The sequence below is a fragment of the Anabrus simplex genome, chromosome 1 (genome assembly GCF_040414725.1).
Source record: "Anabrus simplex isolate iqAnaSimp1 chromosome 1, ASM4041472v1, whole genome shotgun sequence".
Lineage (NCBI taxonomy): Eukaryota > Metazoa > Arthropoda > Insecta > Orthoptera > Tettigoniidae > Anabrus > Anabrus simplex.
In genome coordinates this window covers 100,476,883-100,502,652 of record NC_090265.1, presented here as the reverse complement: position 1 = coordinate 100,502,652, position 25,770 = coordinate 100,476,883, and the positions used below count along the sequence as shown (strand labels likewise).

The following is a 25,770-nucleotide window of genomic DNA, read 5'->3' as shown; positions in this document are numbered from 1 at the left end:
CGGGGAATGGGTGTTTGTAATCATCTTAATGGACTACCAACCACCAGAGAAACACTCAGTAGCGAGTACATCCCTCCCCATGGGGCTAGGATCAGCAAGGGCATCCGGTCGTAAACCTGCTTATTCTGCATTAGGGCTCCGACCACTGATGATTGGGAAAAGGCTTGAACGAAAAAGAATAATCATAATGAAAATACCGAGCTCGATAGCTGCAGTGGCTTAAGTGCGGCCAGTATTGAGTATTCGGGAGATAGTGGGTTCGAATTCCACTGTCGGCAGCCCCGAAGATACTTCCCGGTGGTTTCACATTTTCACACCAGGTAAATGCTGGGTTTGTACCTTAATTTCCGCCACGGCTACATCCGTCCCACTCTTAGCCCTTTTGTGTTCAATTGTCGCCTAAGACCTATCTGTGTCGGTGCGACGTAAAACAACTTGTAAATAATAATAATAATAATAATAATAATAATAATAATAATAATAATGATAATAATAATAATAATAATAATAAAAGCAAAGTCACCTCCGTACAGGCCGTGAAGGCCCTTGGAGGAGTGAAAGGTAAAGGCTTCCACCATTGTTAACCGCGGCACGTGATGGAGTATAGTGGTTAGCTCTAAGCCCGCCCGCCTTTGCCCCCAGGAATTAACCTGCTACTTGTTTTTGGTGTAGGCTGAGTGAACCTCAGGGCCATATGCACCTCTGGAAGTGGAAATCTCGTTTCTAAAATTTTACGATTTCCTGACGGGGATTCGAACCCACGTTCTTCCGGGCGAACCGAGCACGCTTTTACCGCCTCGGCCAGGCAGCCCCTAATAATAAGTTAATAATATTAATAATAATACCGAGCTCGATAGCTGCAGTCGCTTAAGTTCGGCCAATATCCAGTATTCGGGAGATAGTAGGTTCGAACCCCACTGTCGGCAGCCCTGAAAATGGTTTCCCATTTTCACACCAGGCAAATGCTGGGGCTGTACCTTAATTAAGGCCAGGGCCGCTTCTTTCCCACTCCTGGCCCTTTCCTGTCACATCGTCGCCATAAGACCTATCTGTGTCGGTGCGACGTAAAACAACTCGCAATTATAATAATAATAATAATAATAATAATAATAATAATAGTAATAATAATAATAATGCAGAGGACTTGTAGCACGCAGCTTAGGTACAGACTATTTCCTCTAATAACCGAAGTAAAATCTCCAAAGTCGCTGATCTGGAATTTTCACCTTGCTATTGCGAAATTTCAAGGTCAGCGTAGAGATCCGATAAAAATCAAAACTGACCCGAGATGTGCCCATATTTTGCAGCTGAAGCGGTAGGATGCTGGCCTTTTTAGCTCAAGTTGGCGAGTTTGAGCCCAGTCCAGTGTTGTAGTATTTGAAGGTGCTCAAATAGGTCTGTCTCCTTTGGAAGATTTACTGCCTCGTTATAGAATTCCTTCACGGCAAAATTCTGACACCTTGATGTCTCCGGAAAACCGTAAAAGTAGTTGGTGAGACGTGATAACAGTAGCATTTTTATTACTCCACATCTCGCAAAAATTAAAAAAATTAATTGATGACTTATAAACGTACACGCATTTAGAGTTCATATGTGTCACAGAAAAAGGCATAGGAGGAAATGTCCTAGTTTCACTTGATAATCGTAGGTGAGAATTTACTGGAGATCACTTCCTGAATTGACGCAAAATGCTGTTTTCCGTTAGGGGAATTGAGGGAAAACTGTTAAATAGAAGTGGTCTCCTAACAATATCATTAACACGTTTCATAGAAACTTTCCTTAAGTATGAATCTCGAAAATTACCTCCGTCTTTACAATTATGTAAACGTCAATATTTTACGTACATTATATTTTCTCGTGTCAAAAACATATTTGTGTGTATGATTTTACGTACAGAACAGCTGTAAGTCCCGTGAAGTAAGAAGTTTGTTCATCCCAAGATTGAAGTTTAATCAAAGCCATTTCTTTATCAGCAATCATATTACTAGAACAATCGTGCCTTGTACATGTGAAGTCAGTCACCATCAGGTTCTTCGACTGAAGACGACCAGTTACTTATCTGATGTGTAATTCTACTGGATTCCTTCGTTGTATTTGTGAGATTTAATGATTTATCTTAAACTCGATATGGACTAGTATCCAGAAGTATCTCTGCTTTAAGGAAATAGTCGCCGCCGCCCAGAATCCTTGAAAGCATAAAATAATAATCTTTAATGACTAATGTAAATGAATTAGGGTTGAAAATGAATATCTCTGAACACATTCTATAATTTCTGATTTTTCTGTGAAGTACATAAATGCACATTGCATTTAATTCACAAACCTGGATCTAAATTTCAGAATTTCCTACAGACTCCACCACAACATACTAACCACCCTTGACCTACTAAGCGCCCGCTGCTCAGCTCGAAGGCCTGCAGATTAAGAGGTGTCGGGTGGTCAGCACGACGAATCCTCTCGGCTGTTATTTTTGGCTTTCTAGACCGTGGCCGCTCACTATCAGATATCTCCTCAAATCTATTCATGTAGGCTGAGTGGATCTCGAATCAGCTCTCAGATCCAGGTAAAAATCCCTGGCCTTGCCGTGAACTGAACCCGTGGTCTCCGGGTAAGACGTAGGCACGCTACCCGTACACCACAGGGCCGGCTACCACAATGTAGGTTATCGAGTAATTTCACAACTTTCAAGAATAGATGAGACATACCTCCATACGACAGCCCCTGATTTTAATAAAGGAACTTGAATCATGTGGCTACAGGCACTTAGTGAAATCCATGTCTGTCACAAGTTTGTAGAGTATTCTACTGTTACGTATTCCGAAAACTCAAACTCTGAGTGCGGATCACACGATTTAGCACTTCTACGACTACAATGAATGAGATAAATTGAGAATAAGAGACCATTCAAATCAAACAAACAATCGTGGACGAGAATTCGTGCATTAACTCCACTACCTAACAGTCCGACTCGTTGGCTGAATGGTCAGCGTACTGGCCTTCGGTTCAGTGGGTCCCGGGTTCGATTCCCGGCCGGGTCGGGGATTTTAACCTTCATTGGTTAATTCCAGTGGCTCGGGGGCTGGGTGTTAGTGCTGTCCCCAACATCCCTGCAACTCACACACCACACATAACACTATCCCCCACCACAATAACACCTACACATGGCAGATGCCGCCCACCCTCATCGGAGGGTCTGCCTTACAAGGGCTGCACCCGGCTGGAAATAGCCACACGAAATTAAAAAAACAATAATTAACTACCTAACACACACTATTTTCATTTATATTCTTTCCCCTAATAAATTAAAAATAAGTACGGTACATAATTATGGTTGACGAAGTTCGTAATATGTATTGAACATAAAGGTTCATGGAATAGCCCTGTTGTTGAATGTAATTATAATTGAAGACTTCGTCATATATTATTATTATTATTATTATTATTATTATTATTATTATTATTATTAAACAAATATATCTCAATTGTGAGATAATCCTGTGACATGGTTTCTTACATGGAGTACATCCTAAAGGAGTAAGTGATGATAAAATATTTCAAGCTATTATCGAAAATCTTAATACTCGAACCTCATGAGAGTGTCGTAAGAGACGACTGAAGAAGCTGTGTACCCCGATGTTCTCAGCTTGATGGTAACCAAGGGACTACTAACCTAGTCTGACATGGCTTCCCCTTCCATGTGTCAGGCCCCCACTTTCATTTATTTCCAATCCCGTCGTGAGCAACCCGACGATATAAGGTCTGTGAGTCCTAGGCAGCTTTTACTTCACGTCCTTTGTGATATTTCCCTTTCTTTCGCAACAGAGTAAATACAGCGTACACCTCTGTGGTGTAGTGGTTAGTGTGATTAGCTGCCACCCGCAGAGGCCCGGGTTCGATTTCCGGATCTGCCACGAAATTTGAAAAAAGTGTTATGAGGATTGGAACGGGGTGCACTTAGCCTTGGGAGGTCAACTGAGCAGTTGGGGAGTAGAAGAGGTTTGATTCCCGTCTCAGTCCTTCTCAAAGTGGTTTTCTGTGTTTTCCTTCTTCTCCTCCAGGTAAATGCCGGGATGCTACCTAACATACGGTCACGGCCAGTTTCTTCGCTCTTTCTTGTCTATCTCTTCCAATCTTCTCATCACTCACTAGGCTTCGGTTCAGCATAGAAGATGAGGCCACCTGAGCGAGGCACTGGTCCTGCTCCTCAGTTTTATATCCGACCAAAATGTGTCACGTCTCAGGACACTGCCCATGAGCGTGTAGAGGTGAGAACGCCGCTGAGTACGAAGGTAAAAATAATCCTGGAGTGTAAACGGATTAAGAAAGAAAGAAAGAAAGGAATGCAATACAGCGTACTCTTTCTCCTTAAATAATAATTACAACTCCCATTTGAATTATTATGTCATTGTCCGTAATGCCGTCCATCGTGAGGTAATAATTTTGTTTCCTTCGTGAGAAGAGTTGCATTCATAGTAGCAACATCGTGATAAAATACAGTTCACTGAGTCTGGCTCCATGACTAAATGGTTAGCGTGCTGGCCTTTAGTTACAGGGGTCCCGAGTTCGATTTCTGGCAGGGTCGGGAATTTTAACAATCATTGGTTAATTCCGTTTGCCAAAGGGGATGGGTGTATGTGTCTTCATCATCATTTAATTCTCTTCACGACGCGCAGGTCGCGTACGGGCGTCAAATCAAAAGACTTACACCTGGCGAGCCGTACATGTCCTCGGACATTCCCGGCACTTAAAACCATACGCCTTCCTCTTGATCTTCTATTCAGTTAAAATTGTTTCTACGTGAATTAATAGCCTAATACACTTATTAGCTAAGTTCTGACAAAATATCTACTAAGTTATACAGTCTCAAAACGCACAGGGAATTCCACGTAAATCTATTCCACGTTTTTGTCGATTGAGTACGATGATATAGAGCACAATGTATTAATGACTCATCACTGATTTCCCACTGAAGTGTCCTCCTTTTTAATCATATTTGAAACCTCTCTTAGACTCGCTCCACGTATTATTGCAGAATTGTCGTAATTTTATGACTTAAGATTTATTTACTTGTTTTATTCAAGTTAACCACGATTAAAATAAACATGTAAGAGATGAAGTGGGGATAATATCAGTGACTGGAACCAAGGAATATCATTAGATGAAAATTGAGACGTGAAGACGGCACTTAAGGTTATTTAAATAGAGTTACGAACACATATCGATGGCTTTCTTTTAAAACCTCCTATGTCCAAATGTTCTTCCTACCTATTATATCCCTTAAGACTGTTCACGCCTCCCAGTCCCATATTTATATGCAGTCCATAAGAATAATTTTCGTTATGGTAATTTTCCTCTGTCAGCGTGTAAAGGAAAATGAACCTTAAATACATTATACTGTAGGTGTGTGTAAATTTGCCATTCAATCAACATCCCTACAATACGGAACGTTAAGGTCCATTTTCCTTTAGACGTTAGCAAAGGAAAATGAACACAGCGAAAATTATTCTGATGGACTGCATACAAATATATGACCGGGAGGCGTGGCCAGTCTTAAGGGATATAATAGGTAGGAAGAACATTTGGACATAGGAGGTTTTAAAAGAAAGACATCGATATTTTATTTCTGCTAGTGGTTTCACGTCATAGTGACTCAGATTGTTGGCAACAGTGGTATTGGGAAGGGATAGAAATTAGCCCGGCCCACCTGAAATTGATTGGTGTTAAAACAGGAAATTGCGAAAAAACTTCTTGGGGCCTGCCAATGGTGGGATTAACTGTCTATGAGGCGGTAGAGGTGGGATCCCTCGTTGAATCCGAGGGCAAAAACCAACCCTAGAGGGTAAACGGATTAAGAAAGTTGGAGAATACAGCGTACTCTTTCCCCTTAAACAATAGCTCATCGAGAGATAATTGTTCCTTCAATCCAGGGGGACGTAGATATATTACGAACTTTGTCAACCATATTATGTATCGTATTCATTTTTAATTAGTGAGGGGACAGAATATAAATTAAAATGGTGGGTGTTAGGTAGTGGAGTTCATATTGTGATTAGCTGCCACCCACGGGGGCATTCCTCCCCTGAAGGTGGAAGCGGGCCTCTTAGACGGCCACCCCGTCTCTCAGGCCGGAATATTTCTTACGGTGAAGGAGATGTGTGGAGAATGTGGGAGGTTTGGCGGCCGTGGTCTATACTAGGAACTGTCCCGGCATTCTTCCTAGTGCAATTATTCACGCTAATTCCATGTCTTTTCCAACCGGGTTATGGATTAAGATATTCAGCTTTTCCACTTGTATCACATAGTCCGTCTGGAAACACATCGCCATAAGCACTGTATGCGAAATAACCTCCTGCAGTGCAGTGAGCTCTCTCTCATTGAATTATTATTCGTATATTCGTAGGAATAATTCAGAACATTGCTTTCCTTTATTTTCTCAGATGTTTTCAATTGTTTACCTACCTACCTACATAAATACATACATTATCATTATAGACTGTTATGCCTTTCAGCGTTCAGTCTGCAAGCCTCTGTGAATTACTAAACGTCGCCACAATCCTCGATTTGCAACTAGTGTTGTGGTCTCATTTAGTTCTATACCTCTTATCTTTAAATCGTTATAAACCGAGTCTAACCATCGTCGTCTTGGCCTACCTCTACTTCTCTTTACCCTCCATAGCAGAGTCCATTATTCTCCTAGGTAACCTATCCTCCTCCATTCGCCTCACATGACCCCACCACCGAAGCCGTTTTATGCGTACAGCTTCATCCATCGAGTTCATTCCTAAGTTAGCCTTTATCTTCTTACCTTTTCGACATAATTTTAATTTTGGGAATATAGATTTTCATTCAATTTATATTGCGTTTCCTGTAAGATTCCAAGACAATATATTAGAACACAAGTTTGAATTCTATTACTACTTAGAAATTAGTTGACTTCGTTCAAGGTTGATTCTGTCCAAATGGTTACCTACTGCTCATCATTCAACATGCAATGCCCAATTGGAAGTTATGGATAACGCGATAGCGCAGAGGTGTGAGTACTGTGCACTAGAGCTGGGCAAAACAGTGCTAGTAGACAACGGTTCTCACCGAAACAGTTCCGCGCAAGCAACCGTACTCCTACCGATATGGATTGAAATGAGGTAGTACGTCATCCATGGCAACGTCTCACCGATATGGATTGAAATGAGGTAGTACGTCATCCATGGCAACGTCTCACGACGTTCCCTGTATCGGCCTGCCATTGATCCGTAATCCTTCTATCCAATACAGACTCATATAAAAAGTGAATGAATTTATGTATTTCACAGTCATACAGCATAAGCATTTGATGTATAAATATCAGAACGCGAGCAAGAGCACATGTTTCTAACCAGCCTGAGCTCCTCACAAAATTGATAACATCTTTTTTTTCCTTGGAAATATAACATATTGAAATTTATAAACAATGTATAAAACATGCAATTATATATCGAGTTAAAATTTCGATTGAATTAGTTAATGTGATATAGGAGTCGCAGAGGTACCGGAATTTCGTCCCGCAGTAGTTCTTTAACGTGCCAATAAATCTACCGAAACGAGGCTGATGTATTTGAGCACCTTCAAATGACACCGACCTGAGCCAGGGTCGAACCAGCCAGGTTGCGCCCAGAAGGCCAGCGTTCCACCGTCCGTGCCGTTGTGAGTGTGTCTTTATCATTGCAGAAACGGATCTGAACTCGGATGTTTTCGTATTAGTTTTAAATTATAAATGATTCATGCTGGCCATCAATATCGTGATTCACGACCACGGGACCTCCAGTTTCACATGTAATCCGCACCACAGGGATATGACGGGTCATTTATAAACGGCCAAATCCATTCGTCGGGAATCAAACCGCGGGGTGAGTAGTCAATAACCGTTTCACTCGGAAACACAATATTTGTGTAGCTATTCTAGTTTGATTATGAGTTCCTCAGATTTTGCTATAATACCTCCGGGAGGAGGTAGAATAAAATTTTAAATGCTGTCTTAATGCAACAAACCATCCATGTAGGCCTACATTGTTTAGAAGAAGGAGAATATAAAACAGGGTGGGACATTCAGTATTCTAAAAGTCAAGGAGATTTTTTCCTCGATTTGTGACATTATTTAAAGTTTACTTTATATTTTATTTTTTTGATTATTGCCGTTTGCTTTACGTCGCACTGACACAGTTAGGTCTTATGGCGACGATTTGAGAGGAAAGGCCTAGGAGTTGGAAGGAAGCGGCCGTGGCCTTAATTATGGTACAGCCCCGGCATTTGCCTGGTGTGAAAATGGAAAACCACGGAAAACCATCTTCAAGGCTGCCGACAGTGGGACTCGAACCCACTATCTCCCGATTACTGGATACTGGCCGCACTTAAGCGACTGCAGCTATTGAGCTCGGTAAGTTTATTTTATACATTTTCTCCAAAATATGTCATGTTAAATTGCTGCATTAAGAGTACCGGTACTCAGTATGAAGGAGTTAAAGCTAAAACGAAATCATCTTTATACTACTCTACATTTTAGATAAACACAATTGCATCCACTCAGAGGCGAGACAACACAACTGTACAATATGCAGTAACACGTTTTCGTGAAACAAACTAGGAATTAACCAACATAATAATGCTCTTCAGGACCTGCTCACCTGATGAGTTAAACTGAGCACTGTCCCTGCATTGCAGGAGGCCATAGCCCTTAGGGGATTCACACGGCTAATTTATTTATTTATTTATTTATTTAAGGTTCCTTTATTTACTTATATGTGCCTTATATTGACTCCAGTTATGAACAACCTCAGGAGTGAATAATTTATCCACTTCTTCTTCTTTATTTTGCGTTATATGATGTCATCAATAACTTGGATTAAACCCAGCTTAATGGCTGGATTGCCTTTACGGTGCCTACCCTTTACGGAGTGTTGTATTCACTGGTGTGTGTTTCTGTTATGGTTGGTAGTCTTATATATTGGGTGTGAACGAAGATTCTATCAGAATTACTTAACCCCCAAGCTAGATGAGTTAACCAGACGCAACTAAATTAACCATCCCACTCGGAAATCGAACACGAGGCTTCATGAACGAGAAGCTACAACGCTGATCATTCATCCAAGAATCCGGACAACCATAAAAGTGAATAGAGTGCACAAATTTATTCCTATTAATAATCAATTACATCTGCGTAAGTCATATTTTAGGTGACGTGGATTTACTCCATGCAATCCAAACGTTAACATTTATTAATTAAAATTATTCATTCTTCAATGATTTTATATATACATTCCAGCTCTTCTTCTACAGTACATGTCGAACTAAAAACGTAAATAATCTGAATTTTGATGTCGTAATTGACACTTAGTGAGGATAGGATCCCAGAACTAGTACAGTAGTTCAAGAACTTGCGGGTTTTGTACTACGCATACCCACTCGTAGACACATGCGATGTTTAAAATCTCGGTAATTAACTCTACTTCCTGAACATCTTGACACATGGGCCATAAATCCTTATTGATTTCCATCATTATTTGTATGTTGTTAATAATTCTGATCTTTCTTTTCTTACAGGCTTGAACTAAATTCCTCAGGAAGACATCTTTATACCATGAAGATAAACCTTTAATTCAGTGACTAAATCCAGTGTAAGAAAAATACACTTAACTATTAGAAATTTGAAAAATGGAAGCTAGTTGATAATACAAGAGTCACGACTCACTAGGAAATCTTGTGTAAGTGCTAAGTGGTCGTGTGTTTCATAACTATTAGTGCTTATTGTGTCAGTGCTTGATAGTGAGTGACAGTGTATTATTAACATGGCAACGTCTCTGACTGGTGTCGGCATCTTGTGGGCTTTCCTCTCATTAGCAGCGGCACTTCTATGCTGCACTGGATTCTATCTTCCGTTCTGGATACAGGTGAGAGGAGATTTATAATTTCACCGTGAATTACTGTTTTACTGCTTCATCTCTCGAGGAAATTATTTGTTAAAATGTATTTTCAGAACTTAAGTGGCCCGAACGTCTGCAGTCCTAAGCTAAATACAAATAATTTTGAGCTAATTAAGAAATTAAGAATTTCGCACAATTTGAAGAAAATATAGAATAACAGAACAGAACTTCAGATATCCAAGACATGTTCAGGTAGTTTTTGAGGAAATAATAGTTGGTATGAACAGTAGGTGTGACCCAAGCAGGGGTGTGACAAATAGATTTAGGATGTAATAGTTTCGTAGATGTGAACAGTTCAGCACAGGATAAAGCGGCATGGAGGGCTGCATGAAAGAAGTTTATGGATTGATTGAACCAAACAAAAACAAGAAGAAAATCTGAAATTGTTGCTTCTTCGGAGAGATAATTCAACGCCCTACTTTCACATCGTTAATTGTAGTCTCGAAGGGCGGGACATTCAGGATTCTGAACGTCAAGGAGTTTTTCACGATCTTCGACATTATTTTACAGTTTTCTTTAACAATTTTCTCCCAAAATTTGTCCTCTTAAATTGTTGGATTAAAAGTACCTGTACTCAGTACGAAGAAGTTAATGATGGTGATGATGATGCTTGTTGTTTAAAGGGGCCTAACATCGAAGGTCATCGGCCGTTAAGAAGTTAAGACTAACACGAAATTATACTACTCTACTTTTGAGACCGAGTTTGTAAAAGCTGAGACAGCTCAGGCACTCCGAATGAGGAGATAAGAGTGATGTTAGGAATGAACTCGGTGGATGAAGGTGTGCATATGAATAGATTTTAGTCGGTTGGGCATCTGAGACGAATGGAGTTGCATAGTCTATCTAGGGGAAAGAATAATTCATTATGTATGTATGTAAACTTTTCTCTTAACGTATCATACCATCTATTAACCTGAACTATAATTACATGGTGGGCTATTGGCAAATTGAGAAACTATTTTGCAAAGTACTAACATCTGACTACAGTCTAAGAGCCACAGAAATAACTGTCGTAAGAGGTGACTTAAAGGGGCCCCAGGAGCTCTCAACTTAATAGCGTGGTCTAGCAACCACGGGGCCCTGAACTGAGCCCTGTTGTTGCTTCCAATTACTTGTGCCTGGCTCCTCACGTTCATCTATGTTATCCGACCTCCATTGGTCAACTCATGTTCTTCTCCGACCCCAACGGTGTTAGGTTGCAAGGCCTAGGAAGTCTCTCATTTTCACGCCCTTCGTGGCCTTACCTCCCGTTGGCTGATATCTTCATTTTTTGAACAATCGGATACCTTCTATTTTTCTCTCTGATTAGTTTGACTGCCTGTTAAAACAGTAATAATTACTACTACAACAGAAACAAAACTACCGGGCGAGTTGGTCGTGCGTGTAGAGGCGCGCGGCTGTGAGCTTGCATCCGGGAGATAGTAGGTTCGAATCCCACTATCGGCAGCCCTGAAGATGGTTTTCCGTGGTTTCCCATTTTCACACCAGGCAAATGCTGGGGCTGTACCTTAATTAAGGCCACGGCCGCTTCCTTCCAACTCCTAGGCCTTTCCCATCCAATCGTCGCCATAAGACCTATCTGTGTCGGTGCGACGTAAAGCCCCTAGCAAAAAAAAAAAAAAAGAAACAAAACTGCACTCCATATTGGTCTGAATTACCTACAGCTGATGGTGTATCATATTAATATGGATTTTCTGAAGGTTTCAGTCTCGTTGGAATTGACGTCAGGTTACGTCGCTGAAAAAGCAGTAACCACTCCTTCTACGCTTTGTGTTCGTCATTGATGTCGGAAGCACATGTCACATACGTTTACTGTATCAAGGCTATAGCCAAGTCAGCAGGAAGATCGATGATAAATACTGCCGCACTCACCTTTCCTCCCTTCTGCGCTCTTGTCTCCTGGACGTCGTAGCCAGATGTTCCCATGACAGGTCTTTGTCATTTTGTCACCAAGCCAAGGCAACCTGTTTCTAACTGACAGTGAAGCTCTATAGCAAGGACAAAAAGCGCAGAGAAAAGGTGCATGATTCCTCAATCGTTAAACATAGTGAATAATAATACGAAGCGATCTATCATGACTGGATTCAGGAACGTTTCTCTAAACCAGGGATGGCGAACCTATGCCACGCGTGTCACTAAGTGACACGCGATCACGATTTCGGTGGCACGCCTCATGAACATAATAATGTTTACGTCTTGTACTGCAGACAATACATATATTTTAGTGATTCACGTGTTAGAACTAAATATCGAAAATCTCAATACTAGTTCCATCCGGACGTGCAATATGGCAACGCTGCTACATTGATAGGTCCGAAAGTCAAGTGAGATAACAGTGTCGTTTTCTGGTGGTTTTGTATACGGACCTCACAAGCATGTTTTCGGTGCCGAAAATAACAAAATCTTAACAAAGGTTGCCGGATGAACAGTGGACAAGGTAATTCGGACTGATAGAAAGATGTGTTGGCTGTGTTTGAAAACAATATTGTGTCCCTCACATTTAATATAAAGCGACATTTCGAGACTAATCATTCATATGTTTGTTCCATGCCAAAAGAAGAAAGAAGAGAGAGTTCGTGTCACAAAATATCGAACATTACACAAAGCAAATTAGTTCTTTTGTATCATCTTTTCGTCCAAGGAATAATATCAGTGCAGTGTTTCCATCTGTCTCACTGCATACTACAGCATGCATAGAAAACCGCTTTCTGACGGCGAGTTCTTGAAATAAACTTCCGTACTGATGTTCGACACATTATTTGAAAACTTCCCTAACAAACTACATATAATTAACAGAATGAAATGAATGCCAGCCAGCTGAACTGCTGTAATAAGTATGGGTGAAGAAGTTTTGGAGCAATTGAAAGCTAAGTTGAACAAATCCCAGATGTATGCAGTATATTTTGATGAAAGCATGGATGTGACCTTACAGGCAAGGATAGCTGTTTTCTTCTGTTTTACTTGCGGAAACGTAATGAGGTAGAAATTAGTTAAATTGTTGAGCATACGAACTACGACAACATGGAAAGATAATGAAGCTAATGCAGGAAGGGAAGTCCATTGGCAATATTAGTGTTTTTGGTTTTTATCTATAATAATATTTATCTTCTTACAATTTGTTTTCGTCGCACAGACAGAGATCGGTCTTAGGGCGACGATGCGATAGGAAAGGCTTACGAGTGGGAAGGAAACCGCCGTGGCCTTAACTGAGATACAGCCCCAGCATTTACCTGGTGTGAAAATGGGAAACAACGGAAAACAAACTTCGGGGCTGCCAACGGTGGGACTCGAACCCACTATCTCCCGGATGCAAACTGACAGCTGCGCGCCCTTGACTGCGCGGCCAGCTCGCCCGCTAGTAGTATTTAATGACGAAGTGTGTAACAACTGGTGCTTATTATTTATTTATTTATTTATTTATTTACAAATAATATGTATATTCAAAACTTACAGTATTGAAAATGTTTTTTTGCAGTATTTCCAAAATACGAGCACGGAACATACAGTTAAATGTATTTACAACATAAATAAATAAATAAATAAATAAATAAATAAATAAATAAATAAATAAATAAATAAATAATAAATAAATAGATAGATAAATAAATAAATCAGTAAATAAATAACATATTATGAAACATAATTAGGAATTCGGAAAGGAAGTCGCCGGGGGAGGGAGGGAGAGGGCATTCCTTAAAGGAAAATAACAAGTGGCACAGTCAACAGTTGAGAATAATACACCAGACTTAAAATGGCACACTAGTTGGAAAAGGTTCGCCATCCCTGCTCTAAACATTAAATATCATATATATCTACTGGCATTGATACTCTGAGGTTTAGTAAACGTCTCGATAATTTCATAAACACCGAGCTCGATATCTGCAGTCGCTTAAGTGCGGCCAGTATCCAGTATTCAGGAGATGGTGGGTTCGAACCCCTAACGTCGGCAGCCCTGAAGACAACTTTCCTTTTTTTTCCTTTTTCACACCAAGTAAATCCTGGGGCTGTACCTTAATAAGTCCACGGCCACTTCCTTCCCACTCCTAGCCCATTCTTGTCCCTTCATCGTCAAAATACCTATCTGTGCCGGTGCGACGTAAAGCAACTTGCCAAGAAAAAAGTTAACAAACCACAACATAAGTTGCAATATGAATGTTTCGAAATCATTCTGCTATGCTGTACCCATCCCGAGCATATCAGGGCACCATTTAAGTAATTCGGCTTAAATAAATAAATTAAATAAATAAATAAATAAATAAATAAATAAATAAATAAATAAATAAATAAATAAATAAATAAATCTATATATATAAAATAAGAGTTTTGTCCGTACATTGCTCAGAATTTGAAAATAATGGTATTTCTGTATCGGTTATATCCACAGTAATAAGGAAATGCACATTTTTACTTTTCCGTAATGTCTGTCTGTCTGTCTGTCTGTCTGTCTGTCTGTCTGTCTGTCTGTCTGTCTGTCTGTCTGTCTGTCTGTCTGTCTGTCTGTCTGTCTGTCTGTCTGTCTGTCTGTCCACGCACCAGTAGAAAACGGCTAAAGAGAAATTAATTAAAATCGGTGCGTAAAGTCGGAGAATAAGTCACTACAATCTAGGCTATAAATATTATTCACGCTGAATGAAATGGGAGTTTAGGGGAAGGCCTAAAATTTAATTCTGAAATATTTATATTATTAACGGTCGTATCGACAAATACAACATAACCAAAGTTTTATAGAATTAAATTTCCGACTAGTTATGTATTATACATTTTTACCGTACCAGCTATGATAACACAGATATTCAAGAATTTGTATTTTTGTTGCTGAGTCCATACCAAAGCCGAGCCACGAGAAAATGGGTGAACAGAATTTATTGAAAATCGATATAGTCGGGAAATAAGAAAGTACAGTCTAAGCTATAAACCATTTTATTCACACTGGGTGAAATTGTAGTTTAGGGGAAGGCGCGTAAAATTTAATTGTTAAGTACCTATGTTTTTGGTCCTATCGAAAAGTACTATTTAACAAAAGTTACAGCGAATACAATTTCCGATCATTTAAGTTGTATTCAGTTTTACCGTGACTATGATGGGTGGTATTTCAGAGTCGGAAGAAAACTAAATGTGATGGCCTACAATATCGAAAGTGCATAACATTGATCAACGATAACATTACATTGACCATTGTTTGTTGTGATGTTATTTGTCTCTTATGCTGCCTCTCAACTCCGATAGATGGAATTGCTGCTGCGTACCGAGTATAATAGCCTGACTGAATAATGGCGGGAAATAGCCGGGGAGTTAGAAAACATGCCATTCCTCTGGTTCATACATTTTCTGACACAGCTGGTACGTAACACACTGGTTCTTCATAGTATTCCAGTTATTCGATCCCTACTCTGACACGCTGTTTTGAATGAGCAGTGTGCATACTTTAAGTCAGAGTCTGAGTAGTAGCAGTAGTAGTAGTAGTTGTTGTAGTTGTAGTTGTATGGCCTGGGAATGACAATTTAGGCCTATTCCAAGTCATAGCACCACGATTCACTAAATGACTCAAAATTCAACCCTGAAAAAAAGCCGTTTCTTAAGAAAAGCTTCTTCCTCTTCACTTTTATTAAATTCCACATTCATTTTATTCCAAAATATCAGTGAAGGGGGCTTCTCCTCTGGCTTGAAGGAAAAATTTGCCTCCAAGTCAGATAGATTTTTCCGCCGCCAGTCTAGTGAATTGATATTTTCTGACTCATCGGGTACTCCTAGGAAACAGATTAGTAAAAGGGCACAGTGTTTGCCGTGAGAATCTCTACTTTTCGACCCTCTCCCCGCCGAAGAAAGACGAAGAGTGTTCACGAATCACGGCTGTCTGCGGCTTGGTCATTCCAGCTCTGGAACTTTGGACTGTTAGATCGGCAGTGTATTCCTGTTCGTTAAAAGTGAGAAAATGTGTGGTGTTTCATTTGATTGAGTATTTCATATGAAAGCATTGCTTTTATTCGCGCCATTTCTAATGACGTCATGGGAACGTATGTTCATTTCACTTGGGAAACCCACTAACACAGTCTTTCTGAATAAGTAAACAGACAGGTGGGGAGTGAGTGTCTACCATTATTATGAAAACTTCCCAACCTGATTGTGACTGATGGTATGGAAGCGGGTCTACCATTACAGTGAAAAATTCCCTAACTCAGTCTTCCTATGAGAAAAGATGTTTGGTGAATTCCCCCTCGCGTTTCTAGGGTAACATTAAGAGCTATGCAGTTTAATACAATCTTGCTCACGACGTGTTCACTTCCGTAGCGAAGCATGGGTACATCAGCTAGTAAATAAATAAATTAAGTAAATAAATAAATGGAGTTCTTTAGATGAGAATCTTCGGAAGTTACTTCCCGGGCTCGAAGTCCCATCCGCCCTACTTTCATTGCGTCAACGGCTAAAGTTCAGATGCCTACGGGTAATGGAATATTCGTAAAAGAAACTGGGCACTACATTAAATATAACGAAAGTAGGGTCCTCTATAATGTAGAGGAATACACTAATATATTAATGAGAACAATTTTGTTCCCAATATTTACTAAAAATTATATTAAACTGTAAGATCCACACCATAAAATACACGAGATAATGCCATATTAATACACATAAAATATAAGCAATAGTAAATGAAATCATTTGTATACAGTATGCCTCAACGTCTTTGTCAATTCATACACTGTTTTGGCTATCGCTTGGCATACCTTAAATCACCTTATTAGAGCGCACTAATACTATATATATTTTACACAAACGCAGGTTTATTTATCACTGAACAATGATACTCGATGGTATCCATTCATTCAATGGATTGACCATAAGGACTGGATGACACTATCTCATTAAGCCATACTATTAGTTGGCCGTCATTGTTGTGGAATTTAGACAGATAAATTAGTACATTTTATTTTTACCCACGAGATCACATCGCCGCATATCGAACACATGGTCTATTTGACCATATAAATTACATATTATACTGAACACATACACGTATTTATGGGTTTAACTGACCCTGTTATATACTGTACGAAGTGGATCAACACAACGTTGATTTCCTACCCATCACCATAAACACTTAAGAGCAACATAAATACAATAATACATTACACAAAAAGTATTAAACACATTAGCAAACAATACATCTTGAAGATATGGTATAGTCAAGCCATATGATGTCAGCTCTAATCCATCATTCTGATGCGGGTCGAACCCACGTTCTCCAACTTCCAAGGTGCCAAAATATGAAACTCCTATCACGAGCTAATTTAATAAATAAAAATGGGGAGGAATACGTCCTTCACAGAATCATAAAATTCTCAACGTTAGTCATAATATATCATTAGCATGGGATTGTTAATGCAGTGGTGAGTGAAGGGGACTTACTAGGGCTAAAATTCTGAAGACTTTTAAAGACGACTCGGTCCGCACATGGGACCAGACAAATCCCTTTCGTAATAAGTCTGTCTCTCCTGAGGTAAGTGTCCTACCTTGCGGCCACAAAGACACTTTCTAGTTTCTTTCTTTCTTTCCTTCTTTCTTCTCATTTTGCTCGTTTCCAAGTACACAATTATTCAAGGGCCATCTATTCTTCGGGCCATATACAGCTTAATTCATTACATCGCGATAACCATAATTATTCTAATTCTTTATCATTCTATCACCTCGAACATTTCACAAGTCTCACCTCACTCATTGTCACACTACTGCATCTAAAATCTACCCTATTCATTTATGTGGAAGACTCTATTCCCACAGGTCGTTTAAGTAATACCATCTCACTCGCGTATTTACTGTATATAATTCATGAATTATACCTCGGGCTTGTACATCTTCAATGGTCATATTCGTAATTAGTATGAGATATATAAAAATACATGCATTAACATGTGAAGCAAATACATAATCTATATTCAAATTATTATGAAGATCCATACCAGTTAGTAAAATTAGGAAGATATTATAAATACAGCTGGAGTGCCGTTCTCCCATGAAATATATGCTTCAAATTCACTAGAACTTTATGGGATTTTACGTACTAATTCATGCAAATAAGACCGCTGAAATATTAGTGATTATCCTTAAATCACAATAGAAATCCGGATTAAATTAATAAAATAATATTTCCCAGTCACACGCGTACAGTGTTCCCTACATTTAATATTATTAATTACATAAACCTCCTCTGCGAACCATGTGACCTTGCCGCGGTGGGGAGGCTTGCGTGTCCCAATGATGCAGATAGCCGAGCCGCAGGTGCAACCATATCGGATGGGTATCTGTTGAGAGACCAGACTAACGAATGGTTCATCGAAAGGGGGGTAGCAGCCTTTCGGTAGTTGCAAGGGCGGCAGTCTAGATGATTGACTGATACGGCCTTGTAATAATACTCAACATGGCTTAGCTGTGTTGATACTGCTATACGGCTGAAAGCAACGGGAAACTACAGCCGTAACCACCTCCCGAGGACATGCAGCTCTCTCTGTATGAATGATGTACTGATGATGGCTTCCTCCCGGGTAAAATATTCCGGAGGTAAACTAGTCCCCCATTCGGATCTCCGGGTGGGGACTACACGAGAGGGGGCGATCATCAGGAAGATGGATACTGACATTCTGCAGGTCGGAGCGTGGAATGTTAGAAGTTTGAATCGTTGTGGTAGGTTAGAGAATCTGAAAAGGGAGATGGATAGGCTAAAGTTAGATGTAGTTGGTATAAGTGAAGTACGTTGGCAGGAAGAACAGGATTTTTGGTCAGGCGACTACCGAATTATCAACACGAAATCAAACCGGGTTAATGCAGGAGTTGGTTTAATAATGAATAAGAAAATAGGGCAGCGGATAAGCTACTACGACCAGCATAGTGAAAGAATTATTGTCGCCAAGATAGACACCAAACCAATGCCCACCACAATAGTGCAGGTCTATATGCCTACTAGTTCAGCGGATGATGAAGAAATTGAAAGAATATATGAAGAGATAGAAGATTTAATACAATATGTCAAAGGTGACGAGAATCTAATTGTGATGGGAGACTGGAACGCAGTGGTAGGCCAAGGAAGAGAAGGTAGCACAGTAGGAGAATTTGGATTGGGACAAAGGAACGAAAGAGGAAGTCGGCTGGTTGAATTCTGCACTGACCATAATTTAGTCCTCGCCAATACTTGGTTTAAACACCACAAACGACGGCTGTTTACGTGGACGAGACCTGGAGACACTGGAAGGTATCAAATAGACTTCATTATGATTAGGCAGAGATGCAGAAACCAGGTGTTGGATTGCAAAACTTTCCCAGGAGCAGACGTGGACTCTGACCACAACTTGTTGGTCATAAAGTGCCATCTGAAATTGAAGAAATTGAAGAAAGGAAAGAATGCAAAAAGATGGGATCTAGACAAGTTGAAAGAAAAGAGTGTGATGGATTGTTTCAAGGAACATGTTGCACAAGGACTAAATGAAAAGGCCGAAGGAAACACAGTAGAGGAAGAGTGGAGAGTCATGAAAAATGAAGTCAGTAGGGCTGCTGAAGAAATGTTAGGAAGGAAGAAAAAATCAACTAAGAATCAGTGGATAACTCAGGAGATACTAGACCTGATTGATGAACGACGAAAATACAAGAATGCTAGAAATGAAGAGGGCAGAAAAGAATACAAGCGATTAAAGAATGAAGTGGATAGAAAGTGCAAGGTAGCTAAGGAAGAATGGCTGAAGGAGAAGTGCAAGGATGTCGAAGGCTGTATGGTCCTGGGAAAGGTAGATGCTGCATACAGGAAAATCAAGGAAACCTTTGGAGAAAGGAAATCTAGGTGCATGAATATTAAGAGCTCAGATGGAAAGCCACTTCTAGGGAAAGAAGACAAAGCAGAAAGATGGCAGGAGCATATCCAACAGTTGTATCAAGGTAACGATGTAGATAATTTCGTTTTGGAACATGAAGAGGCTGTTGATGCTGATGAAATGGGAGACTCAATTTTGAGGTCAGAGTTTGACAGAGCTGTGAGTGACCTAAATAGGAACAAGGCACCTGGAATTGATTATATTCCCGCTGAATTACTGACTGCCTTAGGAGAAACCAGCATGGTAAGGTTATTTCATTTAGTGTGCAAGATGTATGAGACAGGAGAAGTCCCATCCGATTTTCGGCAGAATGTTGTTATACCTATTCCCAAGAAAGCCGGTGCTGACAGGTGTGAAAACTACCGCACTATTAGTTTAGTATCTCATGGCTGCAAAATTTTAACACGTATTATTTACAGAAGAATGGAAAAACAAGTTGAAGCTGAGTTGGGGGAAGATCAATTTGGCTTCAGAAGAAATGTAGGAACACGTGAAGCAATCCTGACTTTACGTCTGATCTTAGAGGATCGAATCATGAAGGACAAGCCCACTTACATGGCATTCGTAGATCTAGAAAAGGCATTCGATAATGTTGATTGGACCAGGCTATTTATGATTCTGAAGATGATAGGGATCAGATACCGAGAACGAAGAATTATCTACAACCTGTATAAAAATCAGTCTGCAGTGATAAGAATCGAGGGCTTTGAAAAAGAAGCAGCAATCCAGAAAGGAGTGAGGCAAGGCTGCAGTTTGTCCCCTCTCCTTTTCAATGTTTACATGGAACATGCAGTAAAAGAAATCAAAGAGAAATTTGGAAAGGGAATCACAGTCCAAGGAGAGGAAATCAAAACCTTGAGATTTGCCGATGATATTGTTATTTTATCTGAGACTGCAGAAGATCTCGAGAAGTTGCTGAATGGTATGGATGAAGTCTTAGGTAAGGAGTACAAGATGAAAATAAATAAGTCCAAAACAAAAGTAATGGATTGCAGTCGAACGAAGGCAGGTGATGTAGGAAATATTAGATTAGGAAACGAAGTCTTAAAGGAAGTAGATTAATATTGTTACTTGGGTAGTAAAATAACCGACGATGGCAGAAGTAAGGAGGACATAAAATGCAGACTAGCACAAGCAAGGAAGAGCTTTCATAAGAAAAGAAATTTGCTCACTTCAAACATTGATATCGGAATTAGAAAGATGTTTTTGAAGACTTTTGTGTGGAGCGTGGCATTGTATGGAAGTGAAACATGGACGATAACTAGCTCAGAAAGAAAGAGAATAGAAGCTTTTGAAATGTGGTGTTACAGAAGAATGCTGAAGGTGAGATGGATAGAACGAATCACGAACGAAGAGATACTGAATCGAATTGGTGAGAGGAGATCGATTTGGCTAAATTTGACGAGAAGAAGAGATAGAATGATAGGACACATCTTAAGACACCCAGGACTTGTTCAGTTGGTTTTTGAAGGAAGTGTAGGTGGCAAGAACGGTAGGGGTAGACCAAGGTATGAATATGACAAACAGATTCGAGCAGATGTAGGATGCAATAGTTACGTAGAAATGAAAAGGTTAGCACAGGATAGGGTGGCATGGAGAGCTGCATCAAACCAGTCTATGGACTGATGACTCAAACAACAACACAATTACATAAAATAAACAAGACTTTTATTTAAAATCATGCGAACGTGCAGATCTCATGCTTAATATATTTAAGAAAATGTACTTATCGATACTGTGTGTGGTTTGCTGTCATCTCGAGGGTACACCTGGGGTTATTAGATCTTCATTACGACAGCTTCACTCTTAAATTGTCCTTGGTTCCTCTCCTTCTAGGTACCGTCCATGTCTCGAACTGTGATCTTCTACTGTTGGAATCTCTCGACGTTCCCTGAGGAGATGAATGCTGGCACTAGGCGCGACTCTAGTTGATTCCAATCTTGGGTTCGACGATCACTCGTGAACATACAGGCAAAAATCATTATACGGCAGATTATTGGAGTTTACGATGTCTCGTCAAGACATTAAACGTGAAATACATATTCAGTACATTCAGTGAATAGCGAAGAAATGTTAAGTACAGAGCACTGAACACGATCTAGTAAGTTTAACTGTTGTTCGAGTACAATACAGTCGTGAACATTAAATATTCTTTGATGTTCAACTGTTCGGCTCCATGGCTAAATGGTTAGCGTGTTGGCCTTTGGTCACAGAGGTCCCGGGTTCGATTTGCGGCACGGTTGGGATTTTTAAGCATGATCGGTTAATTCCCCTGGCAGGGAAACTGGGTGTATGTGTCGTCTTTATTACAATTTTATCCTCATCACGACGCGCAGGTCGCCTACGGGAGTCAAATCAAGAAGCCTGCACCAGGCCTCTCCGGAGGCTACACATTATTGTTATTATTATTATTATTATTATAATTATTATTATTATTATTATTATTATTAATGTCCAAATTTGCCGTAGAGACACTATTCTTAAATGGCAGTCCTTGATATATTTACAGTTACCGAGCAAGTTGGCCGTGCGGGTAGGGGCGCTCACCTCTGAGCTTACATTCCAGAGATAGTGAGTTCGAACCCCACTGTCGGCAGCCCTGAAGATGGTTTTCCGCGGTTTCCCATCTTCACACCAGATAAATGCTGAGACTGGACCTCAATGAAGCTCACGCTCGCCTCCTTCCCACTCCTATCCCTTTTCCCTCCCATCGTCACCATAAGACCTACAGTATATGTGTCGTTGCGGCGTAAAGCCAATTGTAAAAAAAGAAATGTCCGCCTCTGTTGTGTAGTGGTTAGTGTGATTAGCTGCCATCCCCGGAGGCCCGGGTTCGATTCCCGGCTCTGCCACGAAATTTAAAAAGTGGTACGAGGGCTGGAAGGGGTCCACTCAGCCTCGGGAGGTCAATTGAGTAGAGGTGGGTTCGATTCTCACCTCAGCCATCCTGGAAGTGGTTTTCCGTGGTTTCCCACTTCTCCTCCAGGCAAATGCCAGGATTGTACCAAACTTAAGGTCACGGCCGATTCCTTCCCTCTTCCTTGTCTATCCCTTCCAGTCTTCCCATCCCCCTGCAAGGCCCCTGTTCAGCATAGCAAGTGAGGCCTCCTGGGCGTGGCAGTGGTCATCCTTCCCAGTTGTATCCCCCGACCCAGCGTCTGAAGCTCCAGGACACTGCCCTTGAGGCGGTAGAGGTGGGATCCCTCGCTAAGTCTGAGGGAAAAGCCAACCCTGGAGGGTAAACAGATTAAGAAAGAAAGAAAGAAAATAGAAATCCAGTTCTCATTTCCAAAATTTCGGACATGTTAAAATATTCTTGGTTTGCCGTGAAACACGTAACAGAACGGCCTGCCGAGTTTGTGGTGCCCGTTAAATACTGCCTAGAGAGGAACAATAAAATATGCGCTGAACAGTGTGGCAATTAAGTGTTTATTCTTACTGCATGGTGTCAAAAAGTCTTGTGTTTCACTTGAAGACTGTCTTCATTTTCTTTCTTCCTCCAAAAGCAGTATTTTTTTAAAACACACGCTGCAAAAGACTCCACTTCGCCGACTCGGTTGAATGCAGTATAACCGCTCACCGCACAGCTTTCCCGCAGGGATGTCCAGCCACGCTACATTGCTGTGTGACATCAATGAAAACAACTTCGAATTTCGGATGTTGCAGTGGTAAAGAACAGCTTATATTTTCATATCGTCGCTGGAACGGTAAAAGGTTGTATCCCACAATACTCTTCCTATCCATTATTCTCCTTAAGACTGGCCACGCCTCCCAGCCACATATGGATACGCAGTCCATCAGAACAATGTCCGTTGTGTTCGTTTTCCTATGTCGACGTTTAAACGAAAATGAACCTTACATGCATTGTACACTAGGAGTGCGTAAATACGTAATGCAAACGTGCATTCCTACAGTACGGTACTGTAAGGTTAATTTTCCTTTACATATGAGCATAGGAAAATGAACACAACAAAATTTGTTCTGATGGACTGCATATCCATACGTGGCTGGGAGGCGTGACCAGTCTTAAGGAGACTAATTGATAGGAAGAGCTTTGTGGAATACAACCTTTTACCGTTCCAGCGACGATATGATTTTCTTGCATCAGGTGGAATCAGCGATCAAAACGGTAGGTGGGTTTCCACGTAATAAGTTTCGAAAATTCCCTTGTTAAAACACCTTCCTTACTCATCAAATCTCAGTCCGTGCGACTATGATGTCAATTTAAAATTAAGGATGTCGTTCCATGGGATGCGCTTTGGGGACAGGGTGGTCATCGTATCGGCATTTCGATGACTTTACGCAACCAACACCACCGATTGTGTTCAAAACCTTCTCTCTCTATGGTAACGATGTGTTAACGCCCTGGAGGAATATCCTTATGGATATTAGGTGCTTGTAATGCACGTTTGTATTAATTTTTGCGTAATAAACTACTACAGCACTGTGCTGTATTTCCGTATCAATCAATCAATCAATCAATCAATCAATCAATCAATCAATCAATCAATCAATCAATCAATCAATCAATCAATCAATCAATCAATCAATCAATCAATCAATCAATCAATCAATCAATCAATCAATCAATCAATCAATCAATCAATCAATCAATCAATCAATCAATCAATCAATCAATCAATTACCTGCATTTAGGGCGGTTGCCCAGGTGGCAGATTCCATATCAGTTGTTTACCTCATATTAACATTTATTTATAATTTGCCATTGATGCTTTCACGGCCCGTACTTATAGACATGTTATAGGCTTTTGGGTTTATGCCGTGTCAAGAAAATAAGTTGACATTCTTTACGTTTTGCAGAGAACATTGCTCTGCGTCATCAGAAGAAAATCTCGACTGTCCACCAGAAAGGCTTCTGAAACAATGAGGTTTGAATTTAGACGTTACCCAATAGAAGTAGAAATGGTACGTTCATTCGTCCCCAGATGGCTCCTCGGACGCGGTACAGTGCTAGCGTTCGAAGCGGAAGCTGACGGAACCATCAGAATCAGTCTGAGAGTGCCACATAACATAACAGGCGAACGCACACATGAAGGTATGACATTGCCACAAGCCTGGAATGAAACATCTGGCGATGGGGAACGTACGAATTGGGAAAACACCGACACGAAATAACAATAGTGAAGGGACAGGGAAGGGAAATACCTACGTAAATCTTTAAAGGCTGGCAACCAGGTATTACTTACTTGATAGCCAGTGTCCCTGTTGAAATTGTTAAGATTTCTACGTATTTCCACAGCTTGCCGTATAATTTTCTTCTGATGAAGCGAAACGTAAAGAATTTCATCTTATTTTCTTGACACTGTATAAGCCCAAAAGCACATATCATGTTTATTTATAATTGTTTACCTAGCTTTTCCTTAATAATAATTTCAACGAACTTGGAAATTTATGGAATATTTCCCTTGATAATGTATACCAATCCCTTACTCCCTGTCTTACAAATGAATATCTGCCAAAATCTATCCTCTTGACTTCCAGCTTTATCATCATGTTATAATCTATCCTATTTTTCAAAGCTCTACTCAAGTTTATTCTTCTACTTCCGTCATTCCACGCCATCTCACCACTGACAGCTCGAAACATACCACATAATCTCCTTACTTCCAAGTCTTCCCAGCCCAAAGTTTTTAATAATTTAGTAACACTACCCAGAACAATGTCGATTGACCCCCGCCCGAACCTCCCTGCCGTTAAGTATTTTACTCAGACATCATTTGTCCAGCATCGAGATGCCTTCAAATACACGTTATGTGTTTCCAGCGCTGGTGAGTTATCAAGCAATATAACACAGTTGCCATGAATTATGAAACGACTCACGTCCTTCAAAATATGTAATGAATATAAGAGGTTTAAAACTTTGAGAAATCACTTCCATGAAATTAAAAGAATAACTGGGCACTAACATTTCCAAATACTCCATTGTCAGTGCAATACCA

The 25,770-nt window shown here is 40.3% G+C and overlaps 1 protein-coding gene across 1 annotated transcript in view; it reads left to right on the top strand.

Annotated features, from left to right (window-relative positions):
- Window positions 1-9,818: 9,818 nt before the first annotated feature.
- LOC136862114 (LHFPL tetraspan subfamily member 6 protein-like) overlaps window positions 9,819-25,770 on the top strand; it is a 128,898-nt gene continuing 112,946 nt past the window's right edge. Inside the window, exon 1 of the mRNA XM_067138863.2 lies at window positions 9,819-9,920. Coding sequence (XP_066994964.1) covers window positions 9,819-9,920 — 102 coding nt within the window. The remainder of the gene's footprint in view (window positions 9,921-25,770) is intronic.